The following is a 19356-nucleotide window of genomic DNA, read 5'->3' on the forward strand; positions in this document are numbered from 1 at the left end:
TTTTGTTTCTGTCCCCGTTTCTTCAATTAAAAGGTAAGTTTTAAAGCTTTTTATTTTTCATTTTAATAATAGAAGAACAAACATGAATTCAAATTTTGTGTTTATCTTAACTGGTTTTGAATGTCATGTCATACACTCATTCGTCTACAGAAAGAGAACTTACATAAATGTGGCTTTTCTTCATTGTATATACGGAGCCTACAAAGTTTGTTTTAATTAGAAGCCTTGCTTGGATTAACCCAAGGTGTATAAAACCAAACTAGGAAAGAGCAAGTAGCTGGGGGCTTGGTGGGACTTTCTCTGAGCTAAGTAACTAATCTAGTCCTGATTTCTCTCTGATGGAGCAATGCCACCAAGTCTAATAGAAATGACCAGCTAAATGTGACTCAGAACCTTCCTTGAAGGCACGTTGGTGGCAGGTCTATCTATTTCATATAGGAGAAAGCCAAGATTCGGAAGTTGGGTACATTGATAACAGCCTTCTAGCAAGTAGAGAGGCAGATGGAAGTGGGCAGGAGGAGAGAGGCAGGTGGAGTGGGCATCTTTTTGATGTCACAGCCCATGCAGCTATGCTTTCCACAGTTGGCCTGAGAGGAGGATTCCCAGCTGGATACCACGTGGTCCCTAGAGAAATAGGCCAGCAGGGACACTCATCCCTTCATTAGGCTGTCACTTTTCATTGTGGTGATAGTGTTTTTAAATCATTTTAGAAATGGTATCTTTGAAGTGATGGAATAATTCTAGGAATGTATTGGGTCAGTGAAAAGTGGGAAAATTGAGAAAGCATAAGGAGACAGAAAGCTGCTTCTTGGCCTTTTCAAACCACAGAGAAAGAATAAAAGTGGCAGCATCGTGCTGTGCCTCATTTCCAAGCCCCCTGGCTTACTGTTCACCTTGGCAGCAAGGGTGAGGCTTATGGAGGGGTTGGAGCCTAGGTATTCCAGCGTCCTCATGTTCAAGACTTGGAAGTCCCCAGGTAAAGAAAGGAAACAGAGGTATACTTCCTTCTGTGGAGAGTTTGGGTAGAACAGCTGTATTTGTTGTTGAGAAAAGGCTGATATGCCAGGTGCTTGTGTGGCTCATGCCTAGGAGGATCACGGTTCAAGGCCAGCACTGGCAGGAAAGTTCATGAGACTCTTATCTTCAATTAACCACCAGAAAACCAGAAGTGGCATTGAGGCTCAGTGGTAGAGTACTAGCCGTGAGCAACAAAGCTCAGGGACAGAGTTCAAGCTCCAAGACCAACACACACACACACACACACACACACACACACACACACACACTCTACTGATAAGCTTCATATAGGTTCATAGGTTGATAAGAACAAGTTTCAGAGGCCATCTCAGTTCATACCCTGGCCATTACAGGCCTGGTTTCCACATCAGAGGGTCATGACATGAAATGACCAGCATTTTACAAAAAGCAAATTAGAATGAGGATCTGGAGGAACATGGCTCGATGCCAGCTCAGTCATAAAAGTCCATGAGAATTCTCCAAAATAGCCAGCAAAAAAGCTGGGGCTGGAAGCATGGTTCAAATGGTAAAGCACCAACCATGAGCTAGCAAGGAAGCCACATAAGTGTAAGGCCCCAGAACAGGCCAAAAGAGGAAAAACAAAAAAACATAAAGTAGAATAGGTGCTTGTCAATATATGAGAGGAGATAATTTTGCTATAAGACTTTGATTGCTCTCTGAGCACATGTGTAGTAGAGAATAATGAGAACGAAAAAGCTTGTGAATTAGCTATCTTGACCTTGGCCAAATGCCACAAGTCTCTACCTCAGATTACTATCAGCGCTTCTTGTTCTTGGTCACTCTGTCTAGATGTACTTTGAGCATTTAATTGAAGGAAACAAAATAGTGAAGGGAACAACTTTTGGAATGACCTGACTGGGAAACCGTTCTTACTGTATAGCCTTGAAGTAGACAATTAATTTGGCTGAGGCAGTCATTAGGGACTTTCCTGATCCAGAGACTGTCCCTGTAATGGTGCCCTGACACTGTGGAGAGGTGGCAGGCTCCCATTACTAACGCATATGTGTGGAGTCTTAATTGGATCTTCTCCATCTGTCTTCCAGCTAAAGGTTAAGACTCACAAGGGCACAGAGCAGGTCTTACTCATCATTTTAGTGCTGCCACAGTGTTTTCATGTTTTGGACTACTTAAATCACTGTGTAGCTGGGTGCCAGTGGCTCATGTCTATATTCCTAGCTTCTCAGGAGGTTGAGATCTGAGGATCAAAGCCAGGAAAGTCCCTGATACTCTTATCTATAATAACACTACCAAAAATGCCAAAAGTGGCACTGTGGCTCAAGTAGTAGAGTGATAGCTTTGAGCAAAAGAAACTCAAGGTCAGCTCCAGGCATCCAGTTCAAGCCTCAGAGTTGGCCAGAAAAAAGGCACTGTTTCTCGTTCTTAGTGACTTCAATGGAGATTGGAATATCCACTCATGAAAGGGCAAGGTATATGGGTGATGTCAAGTGAGTATGGCTTTGAAAATTGATAGTAATATGTCAAACAATACAAAAAGAAACAAGAAACTATTCAAACTAAATGGAGAAAATTAATGCCTACTGTGAAATCTTTCCATAGTGCAAGTAACTCTTCAGAGAGGGAAACCAGAACTATTATAGCATATCCTTGTATGTTTGTCAATCCTTCCACATATTCTTTTTGGGAATTCAGAGTAGTCCAAGAAGGTAGGATATCAGCAGCATTGCCATTTTGCAGATTGGAAAATGAGCTATTGGTGTGGTTATTAACTTGATCTGTGCCATTTGCTACCTTTCCACAATGCAATAAATAGTTATGATAGTGACAGTGACAGGTTTATGTCACACATTTGTCCCTGTGGTGGCCTACACACCAGCCCTTTGAATTAGCAGCTAGGTGATAGAATTAAAATGCTGTAGCCTTAGAAAACTGGTATCTCAGGACTGGAAAGGATCTTTTAAACTTGTTTGATGCCAGAGCCCACTCATCAGCACCTCATTCTTCCCTCCAGGTGGTCAGGGTGATGTGTGTGTGTGTGTGTGTGTGTGTGTGTGTGTGTGTGTGTGTGTGTGTGTGTGTGTGTGTGTGTGTGTGTGTGTGTGTGTGTGTGTGTGTGTGTGGTGGGGAACCTGCTACCTCTTAGGACAGCACATTTTAAATAGATAAGGATGCTGAAGAAGCAAGCTGATATGGCAGAGATTAGAAATAACTGTGGCCATTCAGAAATGGCCATAGGGAGAGGTTCATGCTTAGTGTGCAATGCAGAAAGAAACAGGAGCCCCGGCTGTGAGATGGGATGGAAAAGGCAAAGAGTGAGACCTCGGGAATGGGAAGCCTCCGTGAATTTGGGTAGTGACTATTGGGTTGGTGATGGGGTTTGTGAGTCAGCTCTTACCTCTGTCTGGGAAGCCTGTGTATTTGTACCCCTACTCCTGTATGGGCTGCCAGCCTCTAAGGGGTCAGCAAAAGTCAGACCACAGCTGGGCACTGGTGGCTCATGCCTGTAATTCTAGCTACCTGGGAGGCTGAGATCTGAGGATCATGGTTCAAAGCCAGCCTGGGAAGGAAAGTCTATAAGACCCATATATCCAATAAACTGCCAAAATGGCTAGAAGTAGAGCTGTGGCTCAAAGTGACAAAATGCTAGCCTTAAACAAAATTGCTCAGGGACAGTGCCAAGGCCCTGAGTTCAAGCCCCATGACAAAAACAAACAAACACACACACACACACATACACACACACACACACACCAAACAGACCATTAGACTTTAGAACAATAAGGTTGACGTTTGATCTTTTCTGAGTGATATTTAGGGCTTGACATGAGTTGTCATACCATTTAAGTTTTTGCTAAATATATTTGTGGACATATTCCTTCCTAAACCCAAGAGAAAGATGACCTATGACCTACCTACATGTGTGAAATCCTCTTACTAGAGGATTTCTTTACCACTCAGACAAATTCCCCAAGAATAAACAGATCGGGGGCACAGAAAAAGGGACACTGGTGCTCTAGGTCACTAGGATCCTATTGCTAAGTTATTGTACTAATAGGTGCTAAGTACCCCTCATACATGGACACATGCAGTTTATCCAAGGAACTCCTAATCATTCTTTTTTTTTTAATTTTATTTTATTTTATTTGAGAACATACTGTACAGAGGGGTTACAATTACATTGGCAGGATAATGCATACATTTCTTACCAAGCATTGCAGCCTCCTCCTTTGTTTACCCTTCACCTCCCTTCCCAGCCTCCCCCCTCCCCCCCACCTCCTAATCATTCTTCAAAATCTATCACATATCCCTTTCCCCCATGTATACATTTATCCAGGAAAATTCTGTGTGCTAGATGCTTAGGATGTGAAAAGTCTCTGACCACATAACCTGAGTTTGTTATGTGCAGGCTTTCCTCGGTAGTCTCTAGCTCAGTGATTTGTCCAGGTTCTCTGTTCCTTTCTTTTCTGTGTAGGGCAGGAGTGGGTTATCCTTCTTTCTGCCCAGGCCCATTTAGATGTTTCTAATAACATCATTGGTAGGCCCTACAAAATTACCAATACAGGTAGATGGCTGAGTGGCAGCCAACTAGAAGCAAATATATATATCTGTCCCATCATGTACCAAATGATTTCATGAGGCAAATTTCCCACCCCTCTCGCAAGGAATGACACAGTCATGGGTCCCTGAAAGTCATACAGTATTACTGTCAGGAAGTTGCTGTGAGTACAGCAACTGTCAGAGCTTGTCAGCCTTCCAAGCAATGGAGAGACATGATGGAAGATCACAGATCTGCAGATGCCATCCTCTCCAAGCTGATCACAGGGCTGTGCTGCTCCTGGGCTCCCATGAGGGACATAGAGTGAGGTAGGACAGTGCTCCACACAGGGGCAGAATAAACCAGGACAGTGTACCAAGCAGGGACAGTTCCCACTGGCAAGAAGCACACGGCCATTGTTTACCATGGCCACAGAGACTCTTGTGTCCATCTACTAGCAAAATGGGGCTGGGGTCGGCCAGGACTTACGCTTGCCTTTCACATTCTTAGAAGAAAGGAACTGGCAGCCTCCTGCCCTGCAACTTTCGGGCTTCTGCCCCTTTTCTAATTTCTTGGTCTCTTGCCTTCAGAGAGTTGACACTGGGCCAAGCTACAATGAAGGTCAGAGGCAGGATTTGGGTGTGGACATCTTAGACTGAAAGATGTGAAAGATTTCCCCAAAAATCACCTGGAAGAAGTTCCACTCTTAAGAGTTTCATGCAGAGTCAGACACCAGAATTCCAGCACTGGAGGGGTGGAGGCAAGAGACATCGAGTCCCAGAGTTACAGAGAGAGACCTTGTCTCAACACACAAACAAGCAGAAAATTCCTGGAGCTGGTGGCTCATACCTGTAGTCCTGGCTACTCAGGAGGCTAAGATCTGAGGATCGCAGTTCAAAGGCAGCTTGGGCAGGGAAGTCCTTACCTTCAATTAACCACCAAAAAGCTGAAAGTGGAGGAGTGGCTCAAGTGGTAGATCACTAGCTTTGAGTGATAAAGCTAAGGGTTAGTGGCCAGGCTCCAGTATCAGCACAAAGAAAACCCCAATAATATGAGCAAGATAAAATAAAGAAAACATTTTGTATGGAAAAGCAAACTCTTGGCTCACATTATGGGTTGTGTGTGTTTGCTTGACTGAGAACTGCTTGTTTTCTCATTACAAGCCTAACTGCTAGCTAGCCATCCTGGGCGCTGCCCTTGTAGTTGCTCCTCTGATTGCTTCCGCTGAGGTGGTCTGAGGCTTTGCATTAATTAAAGATCTTGCGGTGGCCCTCGGGAGCAGGTGTGTGAGATACAATGAAACTGTACACGGGGAATTTCTCTTTTTAGCAACATGAAGTTGTAATTGCAGTGTGCACATCTGAGTTTATCTTTGGGTCTGCTGGGTTGAGATGAGTGGTCAGTGGCAGTCACCTGGGTGCCAACCACACATCCATCACCATGCTTGGAACTGGTACTAGGCCAGCCCTTCTCTGCAGATACCTGGAGAGTGGTTTCAAAGTGAGCCATGTGGCTCAGCTTTCTATGAGCTCTGTGCTGTGGATAAAGGGAACTGTGGTTCTTCAGGCCCAAATGGAATTCTCTGTTGTTGTCTCCTCAGTGATAGGTTCTGCCACCATGATGGTTCCAATCTAGTGAGCTCGGATGACACCCGCCCATCATGTACAGTGTGGAAGATCTCCTGATTTCTCATGGATACAAACCATCACGAGACCTCCCCAGACCACGTGAGGATAATCCCAGGGGGCATCGGCAAGCCAGGTCCAGGACTCGAGCAGAACATGACCTGCTGAATGGGTATGGAGATGATCCTGCAGCCTTTGCCTACAGTCAGACCTCCCAGGGGAAGAGACCAGTGAGTGACTCGGAGAGCCGCCGCAGCACGCCCGGAAGCCGCGGGGAGCATCACAGTACTTCTGTTTCTCGGACTTCTGAGGCAGGGTAAGCTCCCATGGTGTCCACCATTTCTGACTTGGCATTGGGTTATACCTAAGTAGGTGCTCTCAATTTCTTATGTATGAGTAGATCTGGAGAAGGAGTCGGGGGTCAGAGACTGGAATGCCTATGTTCTTTGTGGTATCTGGAATCCTTTTGAAGCCTGTAGCACTGGGTTGGCTAAGCTTTCAGTAAACGGTGGTCTGTAGACATGCTATTGCTCTGAGCAATAGCTCCTCTTCTCTTCTCCTCTCTCCCCTCATGTGCATTCACCTCCCATAGAGATCACTTTAGAACTTTGTAAAGCTCCTGTATGCCCCCACACACAGTAAGACTAACTTTGCCTTTCTTCTTCCTCCTCCTCCTCCTCTTCCTCCTCCTCCTCCTCCTCCTCTTCCTCCTCCTCCTCCTCCTCTTTCTTCTTCGCTGGTGATGGGGCTTAAACTCAGGGCTTGGGTGCTATCTCTGAGCTCTTTTGCTCAAGGCTAGAACTCTACTACTTTGGGCTACAGCACCACTTCTGGTTTTCTGGTAGTTAATTGGAGATAAGAGTTTCATGGACTTTCCTGCCCAGGCTTGGCTTTGAACCTTGATCCTCAGATCTCAGCCTCCAGAGTAGCTAGGATTATAGGTATGAGCCTCCAGCACCTGGTTACTTTGCCTTTCGCATCAGTACATCTCAATATTTTCTGAGTTTCAGAGAGTTGAAATGGGAGGATGCCTTCCCCACCATCTGTGAGGAAACAAGTATTTCCTCTTTAATATTCTTTCAATTTTACCAGGTTTTTTTTTTAAACCTGTTTTGCTATTGTACAAACACATCAGCCCCAATGTGGGTGGGTACTGGGGGGAGTATCTCCTTAGGACAGGAAAAGACAATGGACTGACAGGAGCCTGGGACAGGAGCTCTGAAATTCTCTTTAAACAGGTTCATTTGAAGGAAATCTCTGTCATTCTTGCATAAAACTGTGATTGTCTTTTATACTACATTGTGAGAAAGCACTCAAGTAGATTGAGCATGTAGCCAGGTATAACCAGAAAGGGGCACAGGAAATACAGGGGAGAAAGGTCTGAGGAAAAAGTGTTTTGAGAGGAAATAAATAGGTGCCAAATGATTAATAACTCTAAACAATGTAAATGAATAAATATGACAGACCAACCACATCATGACTCACATGAATTCTGGATCTGCCAGTCCCCAGCCTCAGTCACTTGACAAGTACAGCTGTGGTCTTGCTGCCTGTCCCATCCTACACGGTGACCCTGCTGGGCTGGTGACTCCTATCTCCAAGCCATCAGAGGACTGGGACAAGTTACGAGGCTTTTCTAATGCCAGCATTCAGGCGGCAGCGTTCAGGCCTCGCACTTGGTGTAGGCCCTAAGAGGAAGCCTAGCTTAGCTCCAAGCCCTGTGCTGCTAGATGCCAGCGGATGCTACCCCGCAGAAGGACTAGGCCAGCACACAGACTCTCTGTACGAAGAAGCTTCTAGTTTGAAAGGGTCTCAGTTATGTGAGTTTGTCTTCCAGCCACCCAGTGCTAGACTCTCTTCCCACTTCCTTGTCGCCACTCTCCCCTGGCAGGTATGGCCATGTCCTTTCATATCTGAGGAGCTCTAGAAGAAATATTTGCTGCCAAACCTAGAGTTTAGAGTCTTGTTTCTCTGTGGACACTGTCGGAAGGATTACCCAACACAAGGTGGTGTTGGCCATGACCTAGGGCTTGACTGGAACTTCAGCTATGTTGTGTCACCAATTGTGCAGCATACCTGTTGCCTCATTTGCTGACATCTCATTGTATGACATCTGCATACAGCATCATGGACTCAAATCCAGAAGGCTTCCCCGTCACCTTCCTCAGGCCCCACCAAACAGCCTTTCCTCGGCCTCTCTCTGTCTTCTGCCCATTTGCTGTAGGGAACTCTGCTTCTTCAGGTGTTTTCCATGGAAATCTCTCTCGTCTAGCACTTCTAACATTTTTCTGTAGGTCTCTAGGATTGTCAGCCTCCTGAAGGCCAGTCCCATGTCTTACTTCATCTCTGGCCCTGGTTAATTTCTGTTATAGAATCTTGTACCTCATCAACACTCATTCCTTAGATTAAATTCTCTGGATCAATCCTGGCACTCCAGTGCCAGGTACCTGCTGAGTATTTCAGAACACTTGGCTCCGACGGGAGGCAGAGAAGTTGACTGGTAAGGCCCAGTCCCGTGCTGAGTGTTGTCCTCCTGGCTGAGTGGATGAGGTGGCCAGTTAATGACTTTGTCCTCGTATGCCAACACATGGGGAAGGAAACAGCCCCAGATTCCACAGAACTTCTGGTGGACTGAACAGCTCTGAGTGAAAAGATTTTTCTCCTTTGTGGATTCTCAGTGCACCAGAAACAGACCCACCCATATGAAAAGACAGCTTGTTATAAAGATGCAGCTTTGATGGGCAGGAAGTGCAGGAAGACTGGGCATGACAGAGCCAGAGCTGGGGCTAGCCTGTTAGTTTCGTCTAGTCAGTCCGAGGTGGGGGGTATACTTACCTCTGTTCCTCTTTGTCAGCCATCTTGGCCTTCACTCCTATGCCTCTTTTCTGTAGATCCCTTCCCTCCACTGACAGTAGCCGCCCTTCATGAAGGTTTAGTGTTAGATCAGATAGCTCACTACCCACGCATGTCTCTCTGCTTAGTTTGCAGGTAAAGAATGAATGGATTGAAGCTTCTAGGTGCTTTAGCCTTGCTGGAGAGAGTCACAGGGATGGGAAGGAGGGATTGGGAAAACATAGGTGCTGTAGCTTTGCCCACATCAGCTTTGGAAGATGATAAGTTTCCAGGCCACGGGGTGCTGACCATGCACCCCAAGACATGTTGTTTTCTCTCATCTCAAACCAATCATTGAGCAATCCTAAAGACATGGCATTTTCCCCTATTTAAAGCACTTGTCTTATGAAGAGTTGATCTGCATTGTAATACACCCCTGGTCATTCACTGTCAACACCCTGAGGCCATAAAGGTACCAGTGGGTTTTGCATGAAAAGTCATTTATGTGGTACAGAAAAGACTCACAGGCCCCCGTCCAAAGTTTGCTTGACGGCACGCATGCCCCGACCGACACACACACACGTGCCCATGTGGAGGTTAAGGGAAAGTGGCCGCAGGAAAGCTGAGTGTTTGTACGTGGAGAACCCTGCACGCCGCCAGTGCAGGCGCCATAACTGAGTAACGCTCAGCTCCCACTCAGATGGTAAAGGCTGTTATCAGGCACTCACATTTCCTTAATGTGTTTCCTGTGAAACAATATATAATCGGAGGAAGCTGTAAAATAACTTGACATAGTTGGGATTTGGTTCTGAAATCATACCATAGCAGGCTTCTCTTCACTTCACCCCAGGAATTCTGGTTAAAAAAAAAAAAGTTTGTTAACCATGAGAAGAACGCATAATTATCCCTCACCATCAGCGGCTGTGGTGGCTAATTAAAGACTTAGCAAACTGGGTGAGTCTCTGATGTGGTGGCTTGGGGCCCTCATCTTGGGAGGTTTTTATCAGATGAATAAACATCCATTCCCCATGGTGCTACTGGATATGGTAAACAGTCTGTTTGCAGGGGCTTTTTAACTTTCTCTCAAATCATACACTGCTCATAATGGTTTTCCAAAAAAGGAATGCTTCAAGTTTAACATCTGTTTCTTTCTCTTTACAGAATTATAAACCCATACTCTTAGCTAAGTGCCAGGCATTGTCCTCTTGGACTTTTATGAGGGAAGTGTGGATTCCTGATATCATGTGTTCCTGAGCACAAGGGTCAGGCCTCCTGTTTTCCTATCTCCTTGGGCATCTTTATTCTTGTTCAGAAGCAGCATAACTTTCCAGAAGCATCTGGATCCCTGTTCTCTGTGGCAAATGCTTTCATGTGGCTTTTATTCTCATCAGCTTTTCCCAATAAGAAGCAGGTTGGATTCTTGGAGCACAGACTTCCAGAAACACAGAACTGAGGCGGTCTCTGCAGAATGAGAGCAGACCTCTCACTCATCGTGTTTTGGCTGCCATGATGTCCTAGAAGAACCTTGTTGGTGGGAAGGCTGGAGACTGGGAAAAATACTCACCCGAGAGACAGCAACCAGTAAGCATGGGAGTCACAGGCCTAATGCTCCTGTTCTCTGTTGGTTCGGTGAGAAGTCAGAGCCACTGGATGACATGAGCATCATATCATGCAGGTGCCACAGCCATGTCTGTCCTGTTACCTGGAATAGCCCTCCTCAAAGACAGCTGCAATCCACGGGCTCCAACAGAGTAAGATGACAGTCTCTGAACCATTGATGAAGAACTAGAGGCTAGACTGGAGATGTAGTGGATGAACTGTCATATGCCAGGCATGGGGCCATAGGGTGGTGAGGCACTGACCTCAGGCTCTGTACGGCCCTCAGACTCTCATGTAGGCTTCCTAGTGGCTACCTCCCCTACTCCTCCCTATTCTGAGCCTAATGTTCAAAGAGCAGAGGGTCAGGGGCACAAAGACCTTCTATAAATATTCATTGACTAAATAAGTGAATAAGTGGACATGCTAATAGAGCAGAAATGAGAGAAGGAAGTGAGAAGCCAGTGTGGATTGGGTTTTAATATGTACTGTGGCACTGAATGGACTATATACCAGCACAAATAGGTTACCTTAAAAAAATTTGATAGCTATGTTAAAGAGAAAGTCGAAAAATCTTGAAATAATCCGCTTTACAAAAACTGTTAGATTTGCATGAGAACAAACAGATGGGAGCTTGCTCTTCCTGTTTTGTTCTAATAACCTAAATATTGGTTTCTTCTACAGCATCATGGTGGAAACGGGCGTAGGCTCTTCCTTAGAGACAGGCCATTCCTGGGGAGGGGCAGTGTCTTGTGAAGATCGTGGGTCAGATCATCATCACTTCCTGTGATTGTGAAGGCCTATTGATTACAACTTAGCCAAAGACAAGGCTGACCTAAAATAACATCACATCCAGACAACCACTCAGCTCTCCTGTCCTGTCCTGTGTGCTCACCTGCACCTCCTTCCCTATGGTGCGAGCAAAAGAGTGTCAGCATTACTATACTTGGATGGGTAATGGCAGTAATAGCTACAAACAAGTTTGTGTGTATGTGTGTTTGAGGGGGTTAGAGACTGTGGTAAGTTCTCCACCAAACTCAAAAGGCCAGATCATCTCCATCCTCTCCACACTGGAGGCAGAGAAAGGCATAGTCAAAATGCTGTGGTGTTGGTGCTTAGGTTACCACAGCAGAGGCTCCTCACTCCTGGCAGTGTTGCTGCTCTGTTCCCCGTGGTACAGTATGATGCCAGAGCCACTGGGTGGTCCTGTGCTCCAGCCTTGGCTGTCCTGTTCACGTGGAGCAGCCCTCCTCAGGGTGAGCTGCAGCTTCATGGACTCTGTCAGGTCTTATTCAGATTCTACTTCTACTGTCTCTTTTAAACATGTTCTTTCAAAGCTGGGAAATAAGGTGGCAGAGGTGACTAACAGCCTGTCAAATACAGTTCCAACTACCAAGCACTGAGATGCCACAAAAGCAGAACTGGCCCTACTTTTATTTATTTTTTTTGGGGGGGGCGGTCCGGTCGTGGGCCTGAACTCTGGGCCTGGGCGCTGTCCCTCAGCTCTTCAGCTCAAGGCTGGCACTCTACCACTTGAACCACAGCGCAACTTCTGTTTTTTTTCTGCTTATGTGGTGCTGAGGAATCGAACCCAGGGCCTCGTGCATGCAAGGCAAGCGCTCTACCACTGAGCCACCTTCCCAGCCCTGGCCCTACTTTTAGCCTCACCTAGTGGCTCAGGTGGGGACCTATATTGGCAGTACCTCCCTGAGGATCGGCTTTCCTGTGGGCCTGAGTGTGTCCTTCAGTTGTGATGGTGTGTGAGATTCCTTCTTCTGGTGAAATCTTTATGTGGATACGAACATATGGGGCGGGGGGGCTGCTTCTGGGACAAGAACTCAAGTGTTTTCTTGCTTTTAAATTCAAGCTCATCAGTGTGTCCTTGAGAGTTTGGTCAGTAAAATGAGTGAACTTATTTCCATATCAGACATGGGTGAAAGGTGGTAGGAGATCTGTAAAGCAGGCATTCTTCTGTGGTCAAGTGCATTCATTGGAAGGTTGTTCCTCAAAAGCCACAGGGTTTCCAGTGCTCTCCACTGAGAACAGCCCAGTGCACAGATTGACCTTCTGTGGATCTTCATTCATCCACCAACTTCTACCCACCAGGTCACTGTATTCTTTTTCTTCTCCACCAAGACCCTTCTTAATACAGATTGTAAATCCTCCTTTTTATACATATCTATGTTTTTTTTAATTGTAAAATACGGTACAGATGGGTTACAGTTACATGAATAAGGTCATATGTACATTTCCTATTAAGCTGTGGTCTCCTCCTTTGTTTTTCCCCTACCATCCCTTCCTTCCCCACCTCCCCAACTCCTCCCCCTACCCAAAGTTGTAAAGTTCATTTTCAACATAGTGTCTAGTTCATATCATTGTTACAATGGGTCATCCTGTATCCTTTTTTCAGCATTTTGTTATTTCCCTTCCCCTCCCCAAGTTAGCAAAATGTATATACAAGATGCAGGACACCGGAATCAAATACCAGTGCAAACAGGGGTTATATGTGGGGAAGAACAAACAAAAGAAACAAAAAAAATCACATAGTCCATTATAAATTCGTTACACACTATCAAGAAAGAAAAAAAAACACTTGTGTCCCTATCTTGGGGTTTATTTTGCTTATCAACATCTTATATTGTCAAATGTACATAACTTTTAACCTTTTCTGCTTGTCCTAGACATATATTAGTTATTGCAAACAAGGGACACCATGGAACCTATGTTTCTTTGGGCCTGGCTTACTTCACTTAATATAATTTTTCCCACGTATTTCCATTGTAAATCCTCCTTTTATGTGAATTTTACCTTTCCTGCCACCTCTCTCTAGGAATGTTTGCTATAGTCCATGGGAATAAGGCGCAACTTCCCAAGCACCTACTTCAGGACAGGGCTGGCAGAGGGGTGAGGCTTTGACTGCTTGCCTAGCATGCCTGAAGCCCTGGGTTCCTTCCCCAGCTCTGCATGAAAGAAAAGGAGGAAAGGAAATATCTTCTTCAAGGAGTGTTTCTCTGGTCCTGATTTTGTTAGATACACTGAAAAGGTTGACTATCCCTTTTCCAAAATCCTTGATTTGGTCAGTATTTCAGACTTGGGGAGTGGAGACCTGGGAATATTGGCAAGGTTTACCGGTTGAATGTCTTTAATCTAGAAGTCCAGAAACATTTCAGACTTTGGAACATTTTAGATTTGGGTATCAGGGTTGCCTCTTCCTGCACTGTTACAATTATCACCACAGTATCTAAGATGGCCGAGTCTTTCATGTGAGCACTAGTAGTATATGTAGTGGAATATAAAAAGTGTGGACTAATTACAAACCCTACTCCCTGAGGTGGGGCCTCCTTAGTGGATCCTTGCTAGTCTAAAAGGTCTCTACTGGACCTTGCATAGATGATTCAGGAAACTCAGCACCCACAAGACCATTGCAGGTCTACTTCTAACTGTCAGTTTTTAAACATCATGGCATTGTGGCAGAGCAAGCTGGTGCGGCAGGAGAGGCTGTTTCCCATCTGTGCTGATCTCATGGAACCCACACTCTGGGGGGTCCAAGCTAAGCAACTGTGACTTCAGAGACTCTGGTCCAGGTAGCATTAGCTGAGGTTTTTCCAGAATGAATCCCACCATTTACCCTTATGTACATTGGCAGTATGACTGCTTTTGATTTCCTGTTCCCACATCTACGTGTCTACACTTAGTGTCATTTAGAAGACCATAAAACATATTTTACTTTTTGTTACAGACCCATTATTAAGTTTGAGTATTGATCTTAACTAAAAAAAGAAGACATCCCAAAATAGACTACCAGGCACTCAACTAACCAGCACTCTGTCATCTGCAGTCATGTAATGTGACATTGTGAAAGTAGGCATAACAGCACGGTAGCAGCCTGACCAGGCATTCAGGAATCTTTTAGTTACAACTTTGCCAATGCAACCTACAATTCTTGTTCCAAGTGTGTTGGCTGCATAGTAATATTCCCCGTTGTCCGGCTGATCTTTAATTCATGCTAACCTTTACACTTCAGTCTTAATTTTATTCTGACTTCCTATTTCCCCTTTCTAAAGTTAGCCTATTTGCTACCCCATGTCAGAGGGTTATTTGCACAGTGTGGTATATTGAGGAGCCCTTGGAATGCTGGGTGTTCTGAGAAATGGAACTGAGGCTTCTGGCTGAGCTATCACAGTGGCTTATCAGGCTCCTGATCCTGCTGGTGAATTTGAGTCACTCTAAAGAGATGCCTACAGCTCCTTCTGCTGTGGTGATTGAGAGAAGAAAGCAGCTCCTGAGAGGAGTATGTGGAGCTTCAAGTGGTACTATAACTTTTCTGCTCATCTTATCCAGTTGTTTATCAATGACCAACCCTTCTGGAAGGAGGATGGCTTTGAAAAAACAGTCTGGGGTCAGAGTGCTCCAGCCATCCCAACTTGCAGAATGTAACACCAGAGTATGAAGATAGCCTCCAGCGGCAGGCATCTGCTTGCTTAGGCTATAGACATGAGGGCCTGGAGGGAAACATTGCACCAGTAAATACATGACTTTAATGGTATCTTCCCATCCTGACCTTGTCCTATACAGTGAAGGCCATTAGCCTGACGTTGGAGCTATCTGAAGGATGACTATGTCCAAATTTGGGTTCCTAGAAAGAAACAAATGCAACGTTTGTGCTCTTTTCCCACAGATACCCTAATCAATCTGGCAGCAACAAGCCTTTACTCAGTTTCTCATTTTGCTTCTATCCTGGACTCCAGGCTGCTGGGCACAGCTCTTGCACAACTTGGTGCATCTCATAAGAGTCCTGGAATTGATGGAGAAAATCGTCTTACTAGAGTGTGCAACACTTGAAAGCTATCTCAGATATTTCCGTTTTTAAGTATGAGGCTTCTACTTTTTCTTTTTTCTCAGACCTGAGGGCCTAAATCAAGGCCTTGCACTTGCTAGAAAAGTGTTCTTCCACTGAGCTAAATTTCTAACCCGGAGACATTTACTTTTGAAAAGAAGGGCAGAGCTGGAGATGTAGCTCAGTGGTAGAATGCTTATTTAGCACGTGTGAGACCCTACAGTCAATTCCTAGCACTGTAAATAGTACTAAAAAGTAAAAATTAAAGAATGATAGTATTTTCTGTTTGGTTGAAGACAAGTTAAATGAACTGTCAGAACTTTCTCCTAACTTTCCCCTTTTAATCATCTTTTATTCATAGATTCAGTGAGTGAGTTTGTGTGTTTGCCAATTTTCTTGAGACATGATTTTTACATATTTATACATCAAAGACTTTATGGAGAGGATTTCATTCTTCCCAGTGAAAGTCGTGGAGCAGTTAGCAAGTCTGACTCCCGCCTCACCTCCATCCAGAGAGAGTTCTAGATAGAGACCCTGCTGGTCTCATAGACGCCACAGTTCAGTTGATCTGCTTTGCTTGTCGCTTTTTTTTTCTACCCCACATCAGTGCGTTCAGCAAGTTAATGTGAAATTTCTCCTTGTGAGTGCTTCATTTTTTTTAAAGGAAAAAAAATGATCTCACCTTATTTTCTCAAAAGTAGAAGAAAATGTATTCTTGGCTCTGAAGCGGTGTGAGGTAACATGCTTTCTAGAGGTAGGGTAAAGCCTGGGTATGCCAGGTATGGGGGCTGCCGGAATATCCATGTGTGATAAGCTGTTTGCGGGAGAAGTCAAGCAGAGCTCTCCCCACTGGGGGTCCATTCATGCCTCTCTCAGCCTAACTCAAACTGCATACAAGACTGGGCACACTTACTTGTTCAGTAAGCGCTTTGTGTAGTTTTCTAGGTCACATGGACTATATTTTGAAATAGAATGTTTAAACTTTCCCAGATGATCTGCATTCTGGGATTTGGGTATTTTGCACAAATGGGGAAAAATTTTTCTAACTCAGAATACTTAGCCATTTTTGGATCATCTAGATGAAATAGAGGTGCTAATACGTTTTCCCCTTTTTATTAATTGTATTTAACGCTTTTGTGGTACCGAGGAGTTGAACCCAGGGTCTCATGCAAGCACGATGCCACTAAGCCACATTCCCTGCCTGGTGCACATTTTCGTTAGCCACATTATCTCTGTAGGAAGTCACAGGGAGTTTATATCCTTACCCTATGTGTACCATTTTTAGCCTTCTTTGGGGTCTGCCCATCGCACGTATATGCAGAAACAGCACCTCAGGGGTCCATCCAGTACTCCAAGCACAACATGTGCACTGTAGGAATATCACTGGAGTGAATGAGTGAAAGCCACAGTGGACTTCCTCCCTGACCTCAGGCCCTCCAGAGTGTCTGGATGACTGCAGAGGAAGGGTGGCCCTGAGTGAAGCCCTCTAACATAGACAGCTTGCTCACCCTTGGCTTAGAATAAAGGAAAGGAAATAGATTGTTTTCTGAGGCAAGAAACCAACCACATGCTTCCTCATGCTTTCTCTTACCCTCTTCCAGTTGAGTCTATGATAATTGCAATGTCTCATTAACTTGCAGTTGTTAAGTCTTGCCCTAGGCTTTCTTTGAAGTCTGATAACCCACAGCCAGTAGATTCTGACTGTGGAGTGCCTCCTACAGGTTTCCTCATGCGGGCGGGCAGCCATTTAGGGTCCCTGAGGGAAGGGCTGACGCAGCGGCGCTGCAGGGCTGGTCCCCCTCAGTGGGGTGGGCAACAAGGCCAGCACGATGATGTCCAAAATGAGTTCTTTGTAGACCTCCAATGTAAGCAGTGGTCTGCCAAGCATTCAAAACCCCAAGAGTTGAAAACACAATTTTGATGGCTCTGTGTTGACAGCCTGCCTACAGCTTTATGGTTGCTTGGTGGCACATGTTTTACGTCAGGATGACGTAAAATAGTTCCTACCCGTCACTGGCTTCTTAAATTATTTGGAAGCTGTCCTTGATGCCCTGTAAATTGAAGAAGTAATTCCAAAATAGGGATAGTAACACTATATCGTTACCAGGGCTCCTTGTGAAGTGCCTCCTTCTGCCTGTGTAAGGAATGGTCCCCCTGGAGTCCATCCCATGCCATTGTTGTGTGAACCCCCTCCCCAGCCCTCATCTCATGATCTTCACTCTGCTATACCACAAAGCAAAATTGGACTTTTTGTTTTTTAACTCAGGGTCTCACTATGTAGCAAGACTGGCCTGGACTTCCTATGTTGCCCAGGCTGCTTTTTAACTCAGTGATCCTCCTGCTTTAGCCTCCCTGGTGCTGGGATTATTGGAGTTCACCAACACACAGTTCAGTGTAATGGAGAAATAAACTAAATCCCCAAGCCAGTTAATAACACTTCATCACATAGAAAATTGACCTCTCCAGTAATTGAAGAAATGCAAATTAAGGTAATGAGAAGTTGGTTTCACCTATGTAGTATAGAAAAAAAGTAATTATAAGTAGGAATGAGAAAGTTCAGCAGTGCTATGCCTGCACACCAGGTGACCTTTGGTGGCTTATCTAAGGCCAACTTGACATTAAGTCCTGGGATATATTCATTTTTTTCTCAAGATTCATTCCAAATAATCTAAGACTTGCATTTAATATTTGTATTTCTAAATATATTTAGACTATCCAGACATGGTGGCACACCCTTGTAATCCTAACATTTAGGAAACTGAGGCAGGAGAATCTTGAGTAGCCTGGGCCACAAGTAACACCCTGTCTCAAAAACAAAACAAAACAAAACCAACCAAACAAAAATCATGTGCTAGAACCAATCCTTTGTGAATTTTTTGTATTGGGACTGTGCTAATTAAATTGCATATATATGATGGAAACTACTCATCTATGAAAATTAAACACTTGAATTTGTATTACCTTGGGAGAAGTAAAGCATCCTAATGGGCAGGCTTTTGGTTCACACTTCTCAGATTAGAATTTTTTCCAGCATTTTATGAGCTATGTTATTTAGGACAGTCATTTATCCTATCCCTGTGTATATGTTGAACAGGGGAATAATGGTGGTATTAACTTTCAGTGAAACAACTCATTTGACATACTGGACACAATGCAGGAAACAGCTTGAGTGTCAGTAATGTCGAGCAAGTGACTGCTTCTCTGCCTTTGTTTCGTCGAGCAAGTGACTGCTTCTCTGCCTTTGTTTCCTCCTTTGAGTGGGAATGACAAGGGTTCCCACTGAGCCTTAAGTGAGTGAGTAGGTAGGGGCAGGGAGCACTTACTGTGAACCCCAAAGCACTGGGAAGTGTTCACATCAACCCTGATGACTAAGGAACATGGAGACTGTTTGAACCAACATTTTTTTGTTTTTAAATTTTTTTATTGTGAAAATACTGTACAGAGGGGTTACAGTTACATGAATAGTGTAATGAGTACATGTCCTATTGAGCATTGTTACCCCTCCTTTTATTTTCCCCCGCCATCACTTCCCTTCCCACCTCTGCAACTCCTTTCCCTCCCCCAAACTTGTAAAGTTCATTTGGGTCAACCTGCATCCCCATTTAAGCGTTCAACTATACCCCTTCCCCTCCCCAAGTTACAAAAATGTATATACAAGATGCAGAACACTGAAATCAAATACAGTGAAAACAGGGGTTATACCATGGGGGAAGAACTTACAAAAGAAACAAAAGAATCACATACTGCATTATAAGTACATTAAAACCAATAGCAAGCAAGAAAAAAACCCTTCTGTCCCTGTCTTGGGACACATTTTGCTTAACATTATCTCATATGGTGATACGTACATAGCCTTTGACCTTCTCTGTTTGTTGTAGACATGTTCTAGACATTGCAAACAAGAGAAACCATGGGGCCTATTTTCTTTGGGCCTG

The 19356-nt window shown here is 44.6% G+C and overlaps 1 protein-coding gene across 2 annotated transcripts in view; it reads left to right on the top strand.

The window, feature by feature from the left end:
• Positions 1-19356, top strand: part of Jcad (junctional cadherin 5 associated) — a 96886-nt gene that overhangs the window by 62271 nt on the left and 15259 nt on the right. For both annotated transcript variants that reach the window (XM_069998220.1, XM_069998219.1), the window contains exon 2: positions 6132-6472. In XM_069998220.1, the coding sequence (XP_069854321.1) occupies positions 6192-6472 (281 nt within the window). In that variant the 5' untranslated portion in view covers positions 6132-6191. The remainder of the gene's footprint in view (positions 1-6131; positions 6473-19356) is intronic.

The sequence above is a fragment of the Dipodomys merriami genome, unplaced genomic scaffold (assembly GCF_024711535.1).
Source record: "Dipodomys merriami isolate MVZ:Mamm:240054 unplaced genomic scaffold, mDipMer1.0.p SCAF_51, whole genome shotgun sequence".
In the NCBI taxonomy this organism is placed as follows: Eukaryota; Metazoa; Chordata; class Mammalia; order Rodentia; family Heteromyidae; genus Dipodomys; species Dipodomys merriami.